Source organism: Geotrypetes seraphini, chromosome 1, assembly GCF_902459505.1.
Source record: "Geotrypetes seraphini chromosome 1, aGeoSer1.1, whole genome shotgun sequence".
In the NCBI taxonomy this organism is placed as follows: domain Eukaryota; kingdom Metazoa; phylum Chordata; class Amphibia; order Gymnophiona; family Dermophiidae; genus Geotrypetes; species Geotrypetes seraphini.
The window spans coordinates 467,235,896-467,255,165 of record NC_047084.1 but is presented as its reverse complement, the minus strand read 5'-3'; the positions used below and the strand labels follow the sequence as shown (position 1 = coordinate 467,255,165).

The 19,270-nt window shown below is 43.2% G+C and overlaps 1 protein-coding gene across 1 annotated transcript in view; it reads right to left on the bottom strand.

Moving 5' to 3' along the window:
- YAE1 (YAE1 maturation factor of ABCE1) overlaps nt 1-15,230 on the bottom strand; it is a 28,537-nt gene extending 13,307 nt beyond the window's left edge. The window contains exons 1-2 of the mRNA XM_033924205.1: nt 14,964-15,230; nt 8,450-8,571 (exon numbers count right to left, since the gene is read on the bottom strand). Of these exons, the coding sequence (XP_033780096.1) occupies nt 8,450-8,571; nt 14,964-15,083 (242 nt within the window). The 5' untranslated portion in view covers nt 15,084-15,230. The remainder of the gene's footprint in view (nt 1-8,449; nt 8,572-14,963) is intronic.
- Between the last annotated feature and the right edge of the window lie 4,040 nt (nt 15,231-19,270).

Here is a 19,270-nt window from a genome sequence, read left to right as displayed (position 1 = left end):
ATGAAGGAGCACCTGACGGCAGAGGTGGAGCAGGGTCCGTTGACGGTCGGAGGGGAGAAACGCCCTCATTAGTGTGGTGTCGAGAACTGCTCCAATGAACTGAAGTCGCTGTGTGGGAAGTAGATGCGACTTGGGGTAGTTGATCTCGAACCCCAGGAGATGGAGGAGAGAGATGGCGTGATGAGTGGCTTGTAGCACAAGTGGAGACGTAGGTGCTTTCACCAACCAATCGTCCAAGTAGGGGAACACCTGGAGGTTGTGAGACCTGAGGAAGGCCACCACCACAATAAGGCACTTGGTGAACACCCTGGGCGATGAAGCGAGGCCAAAAGGTAGCACTTTGTACTGATAGTGACGGTGCTGTACCTGAAATCGTAGGTAGCGACGTGAAGTCGGATTGATTGGGATGTGAGTGTAGGCCTCTTTGAGGTCCAGGGAACATAGCCAGTCGTGCTGAGAGAGAAGAGGGTAAAGCGTGGCAAGGGAGAGCATTCTGAACTTCTCCTTGACTAGACACTTGTTGAGGTCCCTGAGATCGAGAATGGGACGGAGGTCTCCTGTCTTCTTGGGAACCAGGAAGTAGCGTGAGTAGAATCCCTGACCCCTTTGGTCCGGAGGCACCTCTTCGATGGCATTGAGAAGAAGGAGGGATTGGACCTCCCTCAGGAGGAGGGGGGTTTGGGAGGAGTGAGAAGCAGACTCTACGGGAGGATTGTCTGGTGGAAGAGTCTGGAAGTTGAGAGAGTAGCCGTGGCGGATGATGTTGAGGACCCACTGGTCCGATGTGATGACCTCCCAACGGCTGAGGAAGATGTGGAGACGGCCTCCGATTGGTTGAGGAAGAGGCAATGAAGGCGGGAGACTGGCTATGCCCTGGAGAGAAGAGTCAAAAGGGCTGAGAGGGTTTGGAAGGTGGAAGAGGCTTGGCAGGTTGGTTGGACTGAGAACGAGCCTGGGTGTGGTGTTGTTGCTGACGGGGCCGCCTAGGTTGTTGCGAAGGTGGATTGAGCGGTCTGGCTGAGAACCTGCGTTGATATGAGGACTGTGGCCTGTAAGGTCGAGCAGGTGGAGCCTTTTTCTTGGGTTTAACCAGGGTGTCCCATCTGGTCTCATGGGCCGAGAGTTTCTGGGTGGTGGAATCCAGGGACTCCCCAAAAAGTTTATCCCCAAGACAGGGAGCGTTGGCTAGACAGTCTTGGTGGTTGATGTCCAAATCCGATACTCTCAGCCAAGCCAGGCGGCGCATGGCGACAGCAATGGCAGAGGCACGAGAGGTCAGCTCAAAGGAATCGTAGATAGAGCGGACCATAAATTTCCTCAGTTGAAGGAGACTGGAAATTTGTTGGAAATTTGTTGTTGGAAAAGTGGAATCTTCCTCTCTGGAAGATATTTTTGAAAGGCGGACTGCTGTTGGACCAGGTGTTTCATGTAAAATGAAAAGTGGAACGTGTAATTGTTCGCCCTGTTGGCCAGCATGGCATTCTGGTAGAGCCTCTTGCCAAACTTGTCCATAGTTTTGCCCTCTCTGCCAGGAGGGGTGGAGGCATAAACACTGGAGCCCTGAGTTTTCTTCAAGGTGGACTCAACAAGGAGAGACTCATGGGGCAATTGAGGTTTATCAAACCCCGGGATCGGGATAACTCGGTAAAGGTTATCTAACTTGCGGGGGGCCCCGGGGACCGTAAGAGGGTTCTCCCAGTTTTTATAAAAGGTTTCCCGTAGTATGTCATGCACGGGTAACTTGAGGAACTCCTTAGGTGGTTGTTCAAAATCCAGGGCCTCCAGAAAGGCTTGGGATTTTTTGGAGTCTGACTCTAGAGGGAGAGACAAAGCCGCTGACATCTCCCTGAGGAACTTGGAGAACGAGGATTGCTCAGGTTTGGAAGTGGTATCGGGTGCTGAGGGTTCCTCGTCCGATGAGGAGACATCCTCCTTGGTACCAGGGGGGGATTCTTCCCATAAGTCCGAGTCCCGGACCTCCGGGTGCGCGTGCCGAGAAACCGGGGTGGAAGGCTCGGTATGGTGGGTCTTAGATAGAGACTTACCCGAGCGCACCGAAACAGTACCGGGAGAGGAAGATCGGTGTCGGTCCCGATCTCGGGAAGAACGGTGCCCCGCCCGTTCCCGAGGCGGATCTGTAGTGGTATGTGAGTGAACTACAGGATGGGCACGGAGTTGTTCAGCCGAGAGAATCGGCATGGACGTATTAAGTGGCACCGATGGGGTGGATACCGGTTGTTCGGCGCGGGGCTCGGGCCGGTCTGGTACCGAAAGGAGCGGTGCCAGGATAGTAGGTAACAGGTGCTGGAGTTGATGCTGCAGCTGTTCCTGTAATTGTGTTTGGAGGATGGCCGCGATGCGGTCATCCAGGGGTGGCACCGGAACCGCTTTCTTCTGTTTCGGTTCCATAGGTGCCGCTCCACGCCCCGGCGATGAGGAGGCCGATGACGAGGCACTCACCGAGATCGGGGCGGAGCGTTTCCGGGGCAGGCATGAAGCCAGTATGGTCGGTGCCGCCACTGTGGCTGGCGGGCGCTCGAGGGAAGAGGAAGGCTTCTTAGCCGGCTTACCTGGCGCCAGCGGCGCCGATGTCGGATCGGGCGTCATTGAAGTGGTGGGTGTCGATTTTGGCGGTACCGCCGTCGACGCAGAGGATTCCATCGCAGACCCAGTGCCGAATAGGATGTTCTGCTGAATCTGGCGATTCTTAAGTGTTCGCTTTTTAAGAGTAGCACAGCGGGTGCAGGAGTCCGCCCGATGCTCAGGACCCAAACACTGCAAGCACCAATTGTGTGGGTCAGTGAGGGAGATCGGGCGTGCACACCACTGGCACTTCTTAAAACCTGGCTGCGGGGGCATGAATGGGAATACGGCCTCCGCAAAATCAAACCCGGAGGCCTGTATAGTGGCAACAGGCCCCGCCGGGGCTAGTTCGAAAAAGGAAAAAAGAAAGTAAAATTTTTTTATTTTTTTTTTAAGGAAAATAAAAGGGAACCCGAAGGTAAGAAAAGTAAAACAACAAGAAAATTTGCGAGCGGGAAGGCAAAAAGGGTAGTTTCAACGGCCGTTGAAAAAACACGCGTCTTCTTCGCTCCGCGGAAACGATGAAACTGGGGACCACGCACTCCTCCGTCGGGCGGGAAGGCACTCGCGCACGCGCGGTGCGGCCAACTAGAACTTTCTAGTTAAAAAGGTCCGTACCGGGGGCTCCGTCGGTGATGTCACCCACGCGTAAAGAATATGCTGCCTGCTTGTCCTGGGATAAAAGGTTATCACATGAAGTGGGAAGTTAGATCATGGTGAATTTAAAAGTTTGAAAACATTTCTGTTTTCATAGTTTGTTATTATGTTTAAAATTGGTAATTATAGTGCTATCTTAACTATATTTGATATGTATTTTAATTTCTGAAATGCTACCTATAAGCCCGAAAACTACTAAAGTGGGATACATTCAGGTATAGAAGGTATTGATTTGTTCCTGGAAGGCTTACAAACTAATGGGCCTTTTATTAAAGTTTAGTGTGTGCTAAATGCTAAAAGGCTCATAGGTTCAAACTACTATTATTACTATTTATCATTTCTATAGCACTGAAAGGCATATGCAACAATGTACATTTAACATTTAATAGACGGTCCCTACTCAGAAGAACTTACAATCTTATTTGGACAGACAGGACATCTCAGGGTTGGGGAATTTCTGTTAGAAGGAATGATACAATAGGTATAAGTATTTGGGAGAGTGGGAGTTAGGAGTTGAAAGCAAAAAGTGGGCTTTTAGCTTGGATTTGAATACTGCTAGAGACAGAGCATGACATATTGACTCTGGCAGTCTGTTCCAGGCATACAGCGTGGTAAGAAAGAAGGGATGTAGTCTGGAGTTGGAGATGGAGAAGGGTACAGATAACAGGGACTTACCCAATGAATAGAGTTCAAAGGGGGAAGCAAAGGGGGAGGTAAGTGAGGAGAGATATCGAGGGGCTAGAGTGAATGCACTTGTAAGTCAGTAAGAGGAGTTTGAATGTATTTGGAAGTGGATGGGTCTTCTTAGCATTTAGCACACACTAATTCTGTTAGCATGTGCTATGCTTTAGTAAAAGGGTTCCTATGTTTGTACCTGAAACAATGTAGGGCTAAATGGCTTGCCCAAGATCAAAAGGAGCTGCAGTAGAATATAAACTGTGTTCACTGCTCTCCTTCACATTAGGCTACTCTTCCAATCCCAACAGCAAAGAACAGGTAAATAAATGGCTATGGCTCCCATGTAATATTCCATGGGGCTTCATAGTTTATGTCATTGGTAGAACTGAGTCTTTTCTCTACCTCCACCTGCTGGTAGGAAGGGATAACTCTATTTGTGAGGAATGGTGATCTGACGCTAAGAAAATCTGCCTGGTTTTTTTGTTGTATTGAAGTTTTTGGACCCCTGTTAGGTTACAAAAGTTAGATAGTTCAAAATCTAATAGATGCTGGCACTGTCATCTAGATGTAGGGACACTGGATCATCAAATTTTCTATTGTCCCTTGATACTTAGGGCTCTTTTTACAAAGCCACCTTTTGAGCAGGCGGTAGATTTTCGGCTAGTGTGCGCTATAGGACACGCTAATCTGGTACGTGCGCTAAAATGCTTAGTGCACCTTCATAAAAGGAGCCCTTAAATTTTGGAGATCTATTTGGGGCCAAATAAATACGATACTGGAAGCTCCATTTTCATTGTCATATGATATAGTTTTGTTTGGAACGTCTGATCAAGAGTCTGATCAAGGCAAACCAGAACAAATTACTTCTCATTATGACAGGAGTTGCTATGCAACTTATTATGAAAAATTGGAAATCTTGGGATAACTTAAATTATAGTTTGTGGTGGGAAACCTTATGCCAAATATATAAATTTGAACACATGAATTCGTTACAATTGGGACATCATAATAAATTTAAGGAGATTTGAGGTCCATTAACAAATTTTTATAAGAATTAATTATTAGGTATTATTATTATATGGTGCCATTGATTCAATATTAAATATTATTATTTCCCTTTGATTCATGAAAAGAATGCTATGCATATCCAGGTGGAGAGGGAGGGAGGGTTAGGGTGGGTGTTAAGCACTTATATATCATTTGATTGTTTGGAGGGTAGTCTATTATATTAATTGCTTGTTAACTTGGTGCACTATTTATTGGATTTCAAAAATGAATAAATAATTTAAAAAAAAAGAAAAGAAAATCTGCCTTTAATGTAATTGCCAGTGAGCATCTCTCTCCCTCTATTGTTCCTCTGCCTTTGTAACCACCAATGAAGAGGAAAATTATGTGTCCCCAGATTGAAGAAAGGTGTGTTTGGCCATCTGGAGCACTGTGTGTCACTCCTTAATGACCAAGACTGTCTATCATCATATAGAGTGATGGGAGAGATATGGTTTGCACATGATGCTTTACATTTTTCCAGGTCACTGCTGGTAATGCTTCCCTTGTTAATGGCTATAGTAGTCTTCAGTTTGGATTTAGAACTTAAAGCATGGAAGTTGCATTATTGTTTCAGATGCCAAGATATTTTTTATCCAGAATAAGACTCTTCTCCTGTTACAGCTGGATCTTACAGCAGCTACAGATATAGCAGATTATAGTACTCTTTTGATTAAATTAAGCTTTTTTGGTATTTCAGGTAACGTTCTGTCATAGTTCAGAGAATTTTATTTAACAGGCATTGTGCCATCAAAATAAATAATACTTTGTCAGATGGTTGGTCCCCCTTGTAGAATTCCCTAAGGTTCCCCCACTCTCTCCAATACTATTTAATCAAACTTTTCTTATTTCTCAGTGTAGGAATAGTTAGCAGTCATAGCTGTGAGTGATAATAGAGGTTTAATGATCTCTTAGACCACTGTATTAGTATTGTTTAACTCAACTATAACAAAGAGTCAGATCCATTCAAATTTAATTCTGAGTTGAGGAAAAAAATCTTGTGTTAAAGAAAGAAAATGAATATTCATTATTTTGTACATGGTGCAACAAAATGAAAATCTATTTGGTGTCTTTGGTTTGATTTGCTTCAGGCTTTTGCTTGTACTTGGGAAAGAGCATATTATCCCAAAGAAATGTGCACAGATCATAATGCTTTACAAATAAAATATACAAAAAAAGCAATTACAAAGGATCTGAATGCTGCTCATTCAACTGTCATAGCAACAGTCAGATGAAAAGAAGAGCTAAGCAGTTTAGTCTCAGGCAAGTTCAGGTTCACCAAGAGCAACAGATGTATGAGATCATAAAAGCAACTAAGGGCTTTTACAAAGCCGAGCTAGGGCCTGATCGCGCTAAATTGCCCCGCGCGTTAGCCGCTACCGTCTCCTTTTGAGCAGGTGGTAGATTTTTGGCTAGCGCGCGCTAATCCGGTGCATGCGCTAAAACGCTTAGCGCACCTTCGTAAAAGGAGCCCGAAACGTTCTTCAAGAGCATCATCAAGTGTTTCCAGGGCCAGAATTGCAGGCAGTCCACTGAAGAAACCAGAGCAAGAGGATAATACATATTATTTCATGCTGGATTTTGATCTTATCGGTCTGCTCAAAAGTGAAGTTGTCTGCCCAAAATATCAGAGACTGGCTTGCTTTCTGTCACAAGTACAAGCAGTGGAGAGATGATCGATAGGAGCAGACCTTATACTGGATCAAAGTTGTGTGGACTCGAGAGATAACACCAGCATTCTGCTGAAGAACTGGACAGATCAATTCCACAACACAGACAGTTATTAAGAACAAAGGACATCACTGTAAATATAGATATCTAGCAGAAAATGTCTGCAGACAATAACTTTAGATGCTAAATACAACATAGACAATTTGTAGTTTTAAAATTTGATCGTTTCAGGTGTATGATCTGCTGTCAGTGTTCACAGACCGTTTGTGGCACTGTTCTACCCTTTGACTATCATCAGAACTAAACAACCCTTCTGACTTGGATCCAGCAACACTGCTGCCAAGTGTGTCTCTAACATAAAATAGCGATCTAAGTGATCAGCAAGATGATCCTTCAAGAATGCTATTACATAGCTGTCTGAGCTTTCAATTGTCAGATGCCATTTCAGCTGATATTGTTGGTACCACTAGATGTAGTGAAAGCTTTTGTAGCCTTGTCATATGGTTAGAACACCAAAACAGCTTCCGACAGCAAGGAGTCAAGGTAATGGTTATGGGATTTGATGTACTGTCTTTCTTTGGTACAATCAAAACAGTTTATAATTATTATATGCAGATACTTTTATCAAATGAGCACAATTTGGTCAAGATCTCCTTGTATGCACCTGGTTCAGTGACAACTGCACACAGCTTCTCCATATTTCCTGCCACAGATTTCAATGTCAATTCTATTGAGTTGACCTGCACTACTTAAGCGTTCTTCAGGAACAGTTGATTTGTCTTCACTTAGTGAATGTTATGACCTTCTTGCACAATGTTATAAGATTGCTTATCTCACTAGGGAGGTCATTTGAATCAACTTCAGTTTTTGATGGCTGGAGTCCACGAGAGAATACGAGATTGATATTATAACCTGCACAACCTATCCAGACCTCATCTCGAAATGCTGATAATGCAGCTAATATGAAAGCAGACACACAGATGAGACTAGCTCGATGGAGATTATACTCTGTGAAAGTGTTTGAAACAAATTGATAAAAATTCTTACCAGTTTATTCACCAGTGGTCTCCCCTTGTTGAAATCTGGTGCATGTGTTCAGCAATTGTGGCATCACAGTGACCTTCTCTTTCAAATTTTTTTGTTTTTTTAAATCTGAAGTGCTGGTATCCAGTTTCTGAGTCAAATGTGCACAGGGAAATAATCTGGTCTCAATCCCATTCACTGCAAAACCTTTCCCTCCCATCCCCATTCATTTTTGATTTGACTCTCCCATTTCCACGGTAGTAATGATATTTTTTGTCCTCATCCTTGTGGATTCCTACTGACCCCATCCCTGTACACACCTCCAATTTAAACATCTAAACAGACTTCCCATATACAACAGCCTGACCTCTAGTGGAAATATCGTTATATTTCCATTGGAGGTTTTGACAGCCATTTTACATGGCTTGAAACATGTGGCAGGAATAAGTGGGTATCACTTCTCTCCACAAAGTGCCTGTGACATGGACGCTGGTTAGAGAATTGGGGCGGTTAGGCATCTGTCCGTCAGGACAAATGCAATTCTATATAGGTCGCCCGTGTGTGATTCTTAAAAGCCACTTAGGCGGCTGCTGAGACTGTGCATCCTATACAGAATCTGGACCTTGAGGTACAACTTTCTGGCAACAATGAAGTTTTGACATCACTGAGATCCAAGGGAAAAAAAAACAAGTTGTAATATATTGAGTAGTATGTGTTTTTCTGATATGCAGGATGATAAGGCACAAAAAAACACTAATATTCCATTTTCACCTCATAAATCTGAGACACTCACTTAAGGGTCCCTCGCAGCTGTCCACTTTTGACCATCAGCTGTGCGCTCTGTTTGTAACCCTGATTAAAGCCTTCCTGAAGTGATGCCTCTTTTCCAGCATCTACTCCATCTCGGTAGCCTTCCTGTAATTCAAATCACAGAATACAACATTAATGCTTCTTGTACTATTTACACAAAATAGCAAACTTTTGATCCAGTCCATGGAATATTGTGGGGAATTTTAAAATGATTATTTAGTGTATATTTATAGAGCTGTGCTTATTAGCATGTTCTACTAATTAGCCAAATACGAATAAAAAAATATTATTCGTCCAAATACCAAATATGAATAATGGGCACCGAGCTTTAACAGAAGTCCCAAGATGCACCGGGAAGGGGAAGGCCCATTTTTGACGATAAAGGACTTCTGGGAGGAGGGAGTCCGCATCCTTCCGGTGCATCAATTTGGAGGTAAGGGGGAGGGGGCATTGGAGGCAGAGGGAGGTATTCTATGGTGGAGGGGCACTTGCCAATGGGGAAGAGCAGGCATCTCTCCCGCTTTGGAGGGAGGGGTGCGCAGCCAGGATTTCTTGGCAGCAGGAGAGTGTGGGCATCTCTCCCACTGTGGGGGAAGGGGGTGCATGTCTGGGATTTCTTGACAGCGGGAGAGTTTGGGAATCTCTCCCGCTGCGGGAGGGGGGGGGTGACACCTGGCTGGGATTTCAGGGCAGTGGGAGAGTGTGAGCATCCCTTCCTCTGTTGTGGGGTGGTTTTTTTTTTGGGGGGGGGTCTTGACAGCATTTTTTTATGCGCATGTGCCCATTGCTATCACCAGCGATGGGCACATGCAAATTTAGCAAATCTTCGCTGCTGTCCGCCAACCTCATTTTCATGTGCAATTTTTTAAGAATGTCTCGCTTTTTTTGATTTGCTATCAAAATGGCTGCATTAGCAGACCGTCGCTTTTTAACATGGGTTTTTGAAAATCCTGGCCTCAGTTCTTTCCCACAACATTTGTTTTTACAATTGACAGACAAGCATTTTGCTCCATGCTTCAACTTTGGTGACTTTCTGTAAGTTCAATTTTATATTGGTTCCTACTACATTGTTTGCCTTTGGGTTCTTTTGCTCTCATGTTTCTTTTGTACTTCACGGTATTTTGGCTAGCCAGATTTAAAGGACCGTCTTATGTTTTTCTTAGTTTTGTACCCCCTCAGATAATTTATTCCTTAGCTGAAGCCGATTTCCAATTACCATAATATTGCCTTTTAGATTTTTTTTTGTTGTTAGGTGTTCCTATTTTATTGATTTTATTAACTTTTGGGCCTATTGAGGATTGTCAATCATTAAATTGGTCTACATGTGCACACATTTCTTACCTACAGGTTTCCATTTCTGTTTTTATTTTTATCATGTCGGTCCTGTGTTTTTTTTTACAATTTAAGTTCAGGGATGGTTCATACTGTGTTTTAAGGTTCTGTCATATTCACAATTTGTCTTTTACTTTTTGCACTACGTATCTAATGTTTTTTTGTGGACACAATTATGTTCACTGATTATCACAAATTTGCTATCTCACATATCTTAACACTCATTTATCAACCCCACATTCAGAATATATATTTCAATTCACCTTACCTAGGACTGACTCAAATAAAGAATAAGGCTTTGCATTTAGTAATGAACTCAGCTGCAAGGCTGATTATAAATACACCAAGAATGGCACACATTTCACCGGCTTTGAAACATCTTCACTGGCTCCCAGTAAGACAGAGAGTACAGCACAAGGTCCTTACGATTGTCCACCAGGTTTTGTATAGGTCGGCCTGCTTTGGGGCATTGGTGGGAGATATAAAAACCGGGAAGAATGTTAAGATCAGAGAGAGAGATGAAATTAACAGCAATAAGGGAAGTAGTACGATATGTGACCTCCAAAAAGGAAAATGTTTTGTATCGCTGCTGTACATCTGTGGAACAGTCTTCCTGGACATTTGAGATTGTGCACTGAATGGGTCAGCTTTAAGAAACGATTAAAAACTCAATTATTTGTCGATGCCTATATGTAAGAGATATAATTGATTCCACACTGCTTTGGATATGTTATATATATATTATGTTATAGATATATTATGTGTTGGCTTAGCTGCATACGTCAGGGCTCAAGGAGCATACCAGCTTTCGCTCCTTGGCATATCGTCTTTATGAACTTCTAACATCAGATCCTATTGTCTGACTGGAATTTACTTTATTTCATTTATTTTATTTATTGTTTTCTCAGGTACTTTAGCTAGATTGTGAGCCTTCGGGACAGCTAGGGAAATCCAAAGTACCATTTTATTTATTTTATTTTAATGTATCTTTAATGTATCTTCATTGTAAACCGCTTTGAACAAGTTTTTTTAATCCCCATTCTGATGGTGAATTAAGTCAGACGATAATAAGGCACCTCTGTTTAACTCAATGTTTTCTGTTTGTTCTCATATAAAATTTTGTCTTTGAATATCATTTGACTGTATATTTTTCATTCATCTTTTTTTCCAGTATTCGCACACGATTGTATGCTTTAGAGCAGTGGTCTCAAACCCGCAGCCTGGGGGCCACATGCAGCCTGCCAGGTACTATTTTGAGGCCCTCGGTAAAATAAAACAGTTTCTCTTTAGCTATAAATTACAATATTATTATTAAGACTTACCGAAAGGAAAGATTTATAAACTATAAAGAGTTTTGCCTCATGCAAAATTGTCATTTCTTTAATAAGACATTAACATTTTTTCTGAGGCTCTCCAAGTACCTACAAAATGTGGCCCTGCAAAGGGTTTGAGTTTGAGACCATTAGAACATAATTAAATCTTGTGGCATTCAGTATGTTTTCACATATAATCTTAAAAGACACAATGATATGAACTGGGTGTGCCCTAGGACATTACAGGCAATATGATTCCATAGCCTCCACACTAAATAACAATACAGCCTCAAATTTAAATTTTTGAAATGAGGAGTACCCTCAGCGTGAGTTTGAAAATGCTCTAAAGGGCATCTCAGAAGAGCAGCTCTATTGCTTAAAAAAGCAGAGCCAGCAAACACCGGGCAGAAAATACTACTCCTGCCAGCGGCACACCATCATCTTGGTGCTCCCTGTGTGCTTTAAAGTGCAAACAATGTACAATAAATAAGTAAATATCAGTGGAAAGGCAGGAAATACACTGTCCTGTAATGCCCTGAATGCCTAAGCCCACTGATCTAAAGACAGAGAGTATAAAAGTTAATCACTTGTTCCTCCAGGTACTTAGATGAATGTAAAATTCTGTAATCAAATGGTATCGAAGGAAGCCCAAGTCCTTTTCAGTCAAAGGCAGAAGTTAAAGTGCAGTCCTATTTCAGCCGCGTTGAAATAGGACTGCACTTTAACTTCTGCCTTTGACTGAAAAGGACTCGGTGTAGGAAGGCTTTGGGCCCGGCGCTTGTACGTGCCTGGTGTCGGGGAAGCAGGGAAACAGAACGCAAAGGCATTGCCTTTGTGATCTACTGGTCAATGGCGATTGACCTTTTTGGCACCCCTGCTTTAGAGCTTAATTAAGTCTTGTGGTACCTGCTGATTTGGTATGTTTACACTGATATGCCCTCACACATTTTTTCACCTCACAATTTCATATCTTCATTGTTATTACGCTACAGATTCCTCTATTTTTAATTTTACAGAAATTTTTGGTATATTCATTTTTTCATATATTTTGAGATAGTCTCGTCATCAATCTAAAGCATAGGGCTCCTTTTTAGCGCACGCACAAGATTAGTGCGTGCTAGCCGAAAAATTACTGCCTGCTTAAAAGGAGGCAGTAGCGGCTAGCACGCGCTAAAACCACTAGCGCACCTTTGTAAAAGGAGCCCATAGTGTCTCCCTTTTGAGTTTCATATTATTTAATTCACATGGATATTCCACACATCTCTCTCATTTCCGTTCATATTCCACTTTTTCAACTTGTATCCACACCACAATCTACTGATGTGTGTTGAATGGATTCATACTGCTTTATCTGCACCTTTTGAATTATTTGTGAAGAACTGTTACAATAAACTCTGAAATCAAGTACATCATATCCACATTTTTGGTTTTGGTTTTCTCTTGGCATCCTGTGGAACTCGTTGGTCTTTTTTTGTTGTTTACCTTTAGTAAATCCCTTCAAAAGTTAATGTGATCCACACAAATGACACCTGAAAGTGACACGCTATTGTTAAAGAGTAGTAACAATAGTAATCTTTACGAGACCTCACTGTAAAGATTACTATTGTTACTACTCTTTAACAATAGCGTGTTACCTTTAGTAAAGCCATGTTGCCTTGGATCTTATAATCTGTTGGATTCTAAGAAATTCACTATCCTTTTCCATAATACAATCACATAATTTAATCATGAAATTACGTATTTTAAGTCCATCATCGTACACATGATATAAGAGCAAAACTGATTCTTAATCGCCATAAATGCTGAGAGCAGTTCACCTTACTAGCATAATTTACAAACTGTTAACTGTTTCGGATAAATCAGGCATTAAGATTTATCATGCAAAATATAAAAATGCCCACTCATTCTGTATTAAAGGTGAATATTTAAACTAAGTACTACAAAGTGCTCAGAACCAATCAGTTGGGAGTAAAAAGATCACGCCGGGGTTTTACCCCTAGAGAAAATCTTCACTTGTTCAATCATTGCACTTTAAATATTGTATTGTAGTGATTACTATTCCAGTTTCTCAAAGTGTTATAAACATTCCAAAATATTTTTGTGTACTCATCTTGGGTGTCTAATTGTTCCAGGATTTATCAGTCTGCACCATGTGTACAAAAATGTATGTGGAAAATCCTGCAATATGACAACCCACCAACCCATTACATGGCTGCTTTAACAAAGCTTGATGACATCACAATGTTTCAGCCTCATCAATGGGTCCTTTTACAAAGATGAAGTAGAAAGTGGCCTTAGCACACCCTTACCAGAGTTTTTCCCTCACACTAAGACTATTTTTACTACAGCCAGAAAAAAGCAGATTTTCCATTTCCTAAATTAACAGCCATGCATTAATGTTGCCATTATTGCGCAGCCCTTACTGCCACCTATTTTGTAGGTGGGGAGGGTCATGCACTAATCCCACACTAATCTGTTAGGACACGGCAATATAGATGTTCCAAATAGCACAGAAATTCCCACTCTTTACCCATTCATCTAAAAAAAAATATATATATATATATTTTAGTGCATGGGTAGTGCACACCTGAATAGTGCCTTTTTAAAGCTTCACTGTTTATTGCAGCTTAGTAAAACGACCCTTAACATTTCATCCCAGAAGATATATTTGATTGGGGGGGGGGGTCCTGTTTTGGAGAGGATAGCAGGAGCGAGCATAAGTTAATTAAGTTTTATATATTTAAATTGTACACCCGATTTTTGTTTGGGTTTTTTTTGTTCAAGCATTTTATCTTCAAGCAAAAAAACAACAAACAAACCCAAAAACAACTTCCTGTGGACAATATGTTTGATTATTGCTGAAGTTATTATATTCAAGTGTAGCAACGTGAGCCATTCCGGCTTTCCCCTAAGGGCCTTTAATTAAACATCCTGAATCTTTAATCCTTAAATAGCATCAGCAACAGGCTCAAGCAAATGGAAGCATATTAGACCTGCACCAGTGTACCTCCCAGTTGTACGCAAAAGGCAAGGACTGCATATCTCCTTTCCTACTACTACTATTAATTATTTCTATAGCGCTACCAGATGCATGCTGCGCTGTACATAGTCACATAGAAGAAGAAAACAGTCCCTGCTCGAAAGAGCTTACAATCTAAACAGGCAAGACAGACAAGCAGGATGTCAAGGATACAATTAAGGGGGGAATGGTTAAATCAGCTGGCTGGGTTGGAGGGCAGAGGAGTAAGTAGGGTTAAGGATTGAAAACTATATCAAAAGGTGGGTTTTCAGTCAGTTTGCTTGAGAGACAAACTCGGGTAATTTATTCCAGGCATAGGGGGCAGCTAGATGAAAGGAACAAAGTCTGAAATTGGCAGTGGAGGAGAAGGGTAATGTTAAGAGTGACTTATCTGAGGAACAGAGTTCTCTGGGAGGTGTATAAGGAGAGAGAGAAGCGAGGAGAGATATTGAGGGACAGCAGAATGAACACACTTGTAGGTCAGCAATAAGATCTTGGAACTCTATGCGATGGCAGATAGGGAGCCAGTGAAGTGACTTAAGGAGAGCATAGCAAGATTGGTAAAAGATGAGTCGGTGCAGCAGAGTTTTGATTCCTAAATCTAGAAAAGCAAATCTAGTTTGTATAAAATATCGCATTCCTAAATTTAAGCATTGTGCGTACCCAGCCTCCTGCAAGTATATTTCCTGCACACACAGTGTTACTCTGACAACCAGGGGAGGGAAGAATCACGCACACGTAACGTAGCGGAACAGCTGTCCGAACGATCGTCGACAAATCACAGGGACGCAGATGGCTAGAGCATGGGGCGGGACTTCCGGCGCTGTTATTACCTTGGCGCGTTGTTCCATGACGTTCGTCCACTCTCGCTGCGCTAGTTGTAGCTCGTTCGCTTCCTCGTCAAACACCTCGTCGCTGCACTTGCCTATCCCGGCAGCACCAAGCCAAGACATGGTGGATGCAGCGGAAAACTGTACGGAGCACAGGTTGTGATACCGGCGAGGAAGACGCTGTGGGGGAGGAGGAGGAACAGGACGGGACGGGAGGGGAAGACAGCTGGAGGGATGCCCTACTTCCGCTATCACCACTTTCCTATAGGTCCAGCTGCTAGGGAGGGGAGGGGCGGGATTGGAGGCGGGTAAGATACGGAGTCCAGCCCACCCCCTGCCTCCTCTACTCAGTGACTACGTCACAGGGACCCACTGTTTTAAGACTTACAGTGGTGATGGTGTTGATATAATAACAGACCTCATCGTACGATCAATGAAGCCCAAAACTGCGAAAGTGGACCTTTTTCCCTTGCCGATTCTCCCTAAGATTGTGTGGCGGTGGCAAAGGTACTCATTCGAACCTGTGGTGCCAACAGCCAATCAAATGCTCCTGAGAGCCTTCAGCCCCGCCCCACGTAGTCCTGTTATGCAGTATGGAATGGGAGAGATAGGGTGGAATTTGCAACACAAAGAAAGTGTCTGAAAACAGCTGCACACCCCCAGTCCAGAGTAGGTTACCATATGGCTCCAGAAAAAGGAGGACGGATTAAGACATACTACTACTTATCATTTATATAGTGCTGAAAGGCATATGCAGTGCTGTACATTTTGACATTTATAAAGGGTCCCTGCTCGAAAGAGCTTATAATCTAACTTGGACAGACAGATAGACATGACATATGGGGTTGGCATGCAGAACCCAAGATGAGAGGAGTTAAACTGCTCTCAAAGAGGTGGGCTTTTAACTGACAAGAGACAGAGCCTGCTGTAGGGATTCAGGCAGCTTGCTTCAAGCATACTGCACTGCAAGGCAGAAGGAACAGAGTCTGGAGTTGGCTGTTGAAGAGAAGGGCGCAGATATGAGGGACTTAACAGCTGAGTGGAGCTCTTGAGGGGGGGAATCATAGGGGGAGATAAGTGAAGTTAATTGTGCAGGTTTTTTTAAATCACCTGTCAAGTGATTCAAGGAATGGATGAAGGGAGGTTGTTGAGAGAAGGTAGGCAAAGCCAGCAGGGGTGTTTCAATTGAAGTAAAACCCAGATGTCTCAATCTGTCCTCTTTTTTTTTTTCCTGGAGCCATATGATAACCCTACTCCAGAGAGAAGTAGGGTATGATAAGGTGATGTCTCCTTTTGATTCTTGTGTGTCAAGAGCTCTCCTCCAGACTGCTTTTATCAAGCAGCGGTAGAGCGTTTTACTGTTGGCTGGCGAGGTAAATGCTCCAACGTTCACAGGAATTGAATGAACATCGGATCATTTACCACTCTGGCCCGGTAAAATTATCTACCACAGCTTGATAAAATACTGCATGAGTCTTTTGGCTTAATTTACACATACAGGAGTTCGCCTGTTTGATGCAACTCTCCTTGCTTATCTCAGAGCCAGTGGCGTACCTAGCATATGTGACATCCGGGGCCCATCATTTTTTGGCACCCCCCCATCTGTACGAAAAACATGATTTTTAGTAACAAGCCTGGCAACTAAAATTCAATGCAAAGAAATGCAGAGTAATGCATTTGGGGATTAATAATAGGAAGGAACTGTATATGCTGGGAGGAGAGAAGCTGATATGCACGGATGGGGAGAGGGACCTTGGGGTGATAGTGTCCGAAGATCTAAAGGCGAAAAAACAGTGTGACAAGGCAGTGGCTGCTGCCAGAAGGATTCTGGGCTGTATAAAGAGAGGCGTAGTCAGTAGAAGGAAGAAGGTCTTGATGCCCCTGTACAGGTCATTGGTGAGGCCCCACTTGGAGTATTGTGTTCAGTTTTGGAGACCGTATCTGGCGAAAGACGTAAGAAGACTTGAGGCGGTCCAGAGGAGGGCGACGAAAATGATAGGAGGCTTGCGCCAGAAGACGTATGAGGAGAGACTGGAAGCCCTGAATATGTATACCCTAGAGGAAAGGAGAGACAGGGGAGATATGATTCAGACGTTCAAATACTTAAAGGGTATTAACGTAGAACAAAATATTTTCCAGAGAAAGGAAAATGGTAAAACCAGAGGACATAATTTGAGGTTGAGGGGTGGTAGATTCAGGGGCAATGTTAGGAAATTCTACTTTACGGAGAGGGTAGTGGATGCCTGGAATGCGCTCCCGAGAGAGGTGGTGGAGAGTAAAACTGTGACTGAGTTCAAAGAAGCGTGGGATGAACACAGAAGATTTAGAATCAGAAAATAATATTAAATATTGAACTAAGGCCAGTTACTGGGCAGACTTGCACGGTCTGTGTCTGTGTATGGCCGTTTGGTGGAGGATGGGCAGGGGAGGGCTTCAATGGCTGGGAGAGTGTAGATGGGCTGGAGTAAGTCTTAACAGAGATTTCGGCAGGTGGAACCCAAGCATAGTACCGGGTAAAGCTTTGGATTCTTGCCCAGAAATAGCTAAGAAGAAAAAAAAAAATTTTTTTTAATTGAATCAGGTTGGGCAGACTGGATGGACCATTCGGGTCTTTATCTGCCGTCATCTACTATGTTACTATGTTACATGAGTACCTAGGAAAAGGCAGCATCTCACATATTGCAGTGAGCAGTACATCAATACACCCATTGTAAAACTAAACAAGCCAGACTAGTACAGATCAATCCTACACTATCAATCCTGTGTCTTTCGAACACACAGAACACAGAAAACACCTTCGTCTAGTATGGAATATGTCATCACAAACTAACCCCTCCCCCTTTTACAAAACTGTAGTGTGGATTTTAGCCATGGTGGTAACAGCTCTGACGCTCATAGAATTCTGAGCATCAGAGCTGCTACCACCAAGGCTAGCGCTAAAAAACGCTCCACACTTTTGTAAAAGGGGGGATAAAATAGACAAAGGTTAAATTGAACCAGCAAGAAGCTGGACTCTGCATAAAATGCAACACCAGAGAAACAGTGACACATGTCTCCTAAAGCAATAAATAAATAGAAAATTTTTGTTTTACCTTTGTCTTCTCTGGTTTCTGCTTTCCTCATCTTCTTGTTACTCTCTTCCTTCCGTCCACTGTCTGCCGTCTCTCTGCCCCTCCCTATATGGCATCTTCTTTCCTTCTATGCCCCTTCCAGAAACTGTATGCCTCCCCCTTCCATCTTTCCTTTCACCCCCATTGGTCTGGCATCTCTCTCCTCTCCTTCCCTCTCCCACACCTCTCTTCTGCAATCCCTTTCTTCCCTCATTTTCCTTTTCAATTTATTTTCTGCATCCATCTAGATTACGTTCTTACTACCCTCTCATCAATTTCCTTTTTTACTGTCTACCTACAACTCGCCACCTCTTTCCCTCACCCCCTCAAGTATTTTCCTAACTCAATCCTTTTCCCCATCATCTGCCCTTTTCTCTCTCCCCACTTCCATCATCTGCCCTCTTCTCTCTCACCTTTCTCCCCACTTCCATCATCTGCCCCCTTCTCTCAATCTCTCCATTCACCACAGGCCCATCTTTCTCCCTTCGTCACCTTTCCGATTTTGGCAACAAGATTTGCAAACCCTCCCCCCCACACACACACACACAATGACACTTAAGATCGGCAACGGCCTCCTTCTACCCCTGGCATCGACAGAACTTCAGATTGGCAACACAGTGCTCAGTCAAAAGCGGAAACAGGAAGCTGAGTCAGAGGGAAGCTTTTGACGTGAGTACTAGAGAATGGCACAGGGAAAAAATTTGTCTCCGTCATTGCACCGTCCTCTTCAATGCCCCATCACCGCCATCCCATTCACCGCCCCGTCACCGTCCCCACAACATCCATACAAGCTTCAGTACTGCAATATTTAGCTTATTCCTTCCTTATAAATCAAAGTTCTGGCTGCTGAACTGGAGAAAGAGATGTTCAGCTGGCAGGGCTTTGTTTATAAATTTTTATCAACACAACTAATATACTGCTTTATCCTGAAGCGAAAAATAAATAGAATTTTTTTTTCTACCTTTGTTGTCTGGTTTCTGCTTTCCTCATGTTCTCATTGAATTCCTTCCACCACTGTTTCTCTTCTCTCTGCGTCTTCCATTTGCTCTGTTACTGTGCCTCTCCCTTTCTCCCCCCTTCCAAATTGGTACCCATCTTCTTCCCTCCGCTCCCCCCATAGTCTGGCATCTCTGTCTTCTTCCCTGCTAGCGTCTTCTCCCCATTCTCTCTTCCTCATTTCCCTTCAGCGTCTTCTCCCCA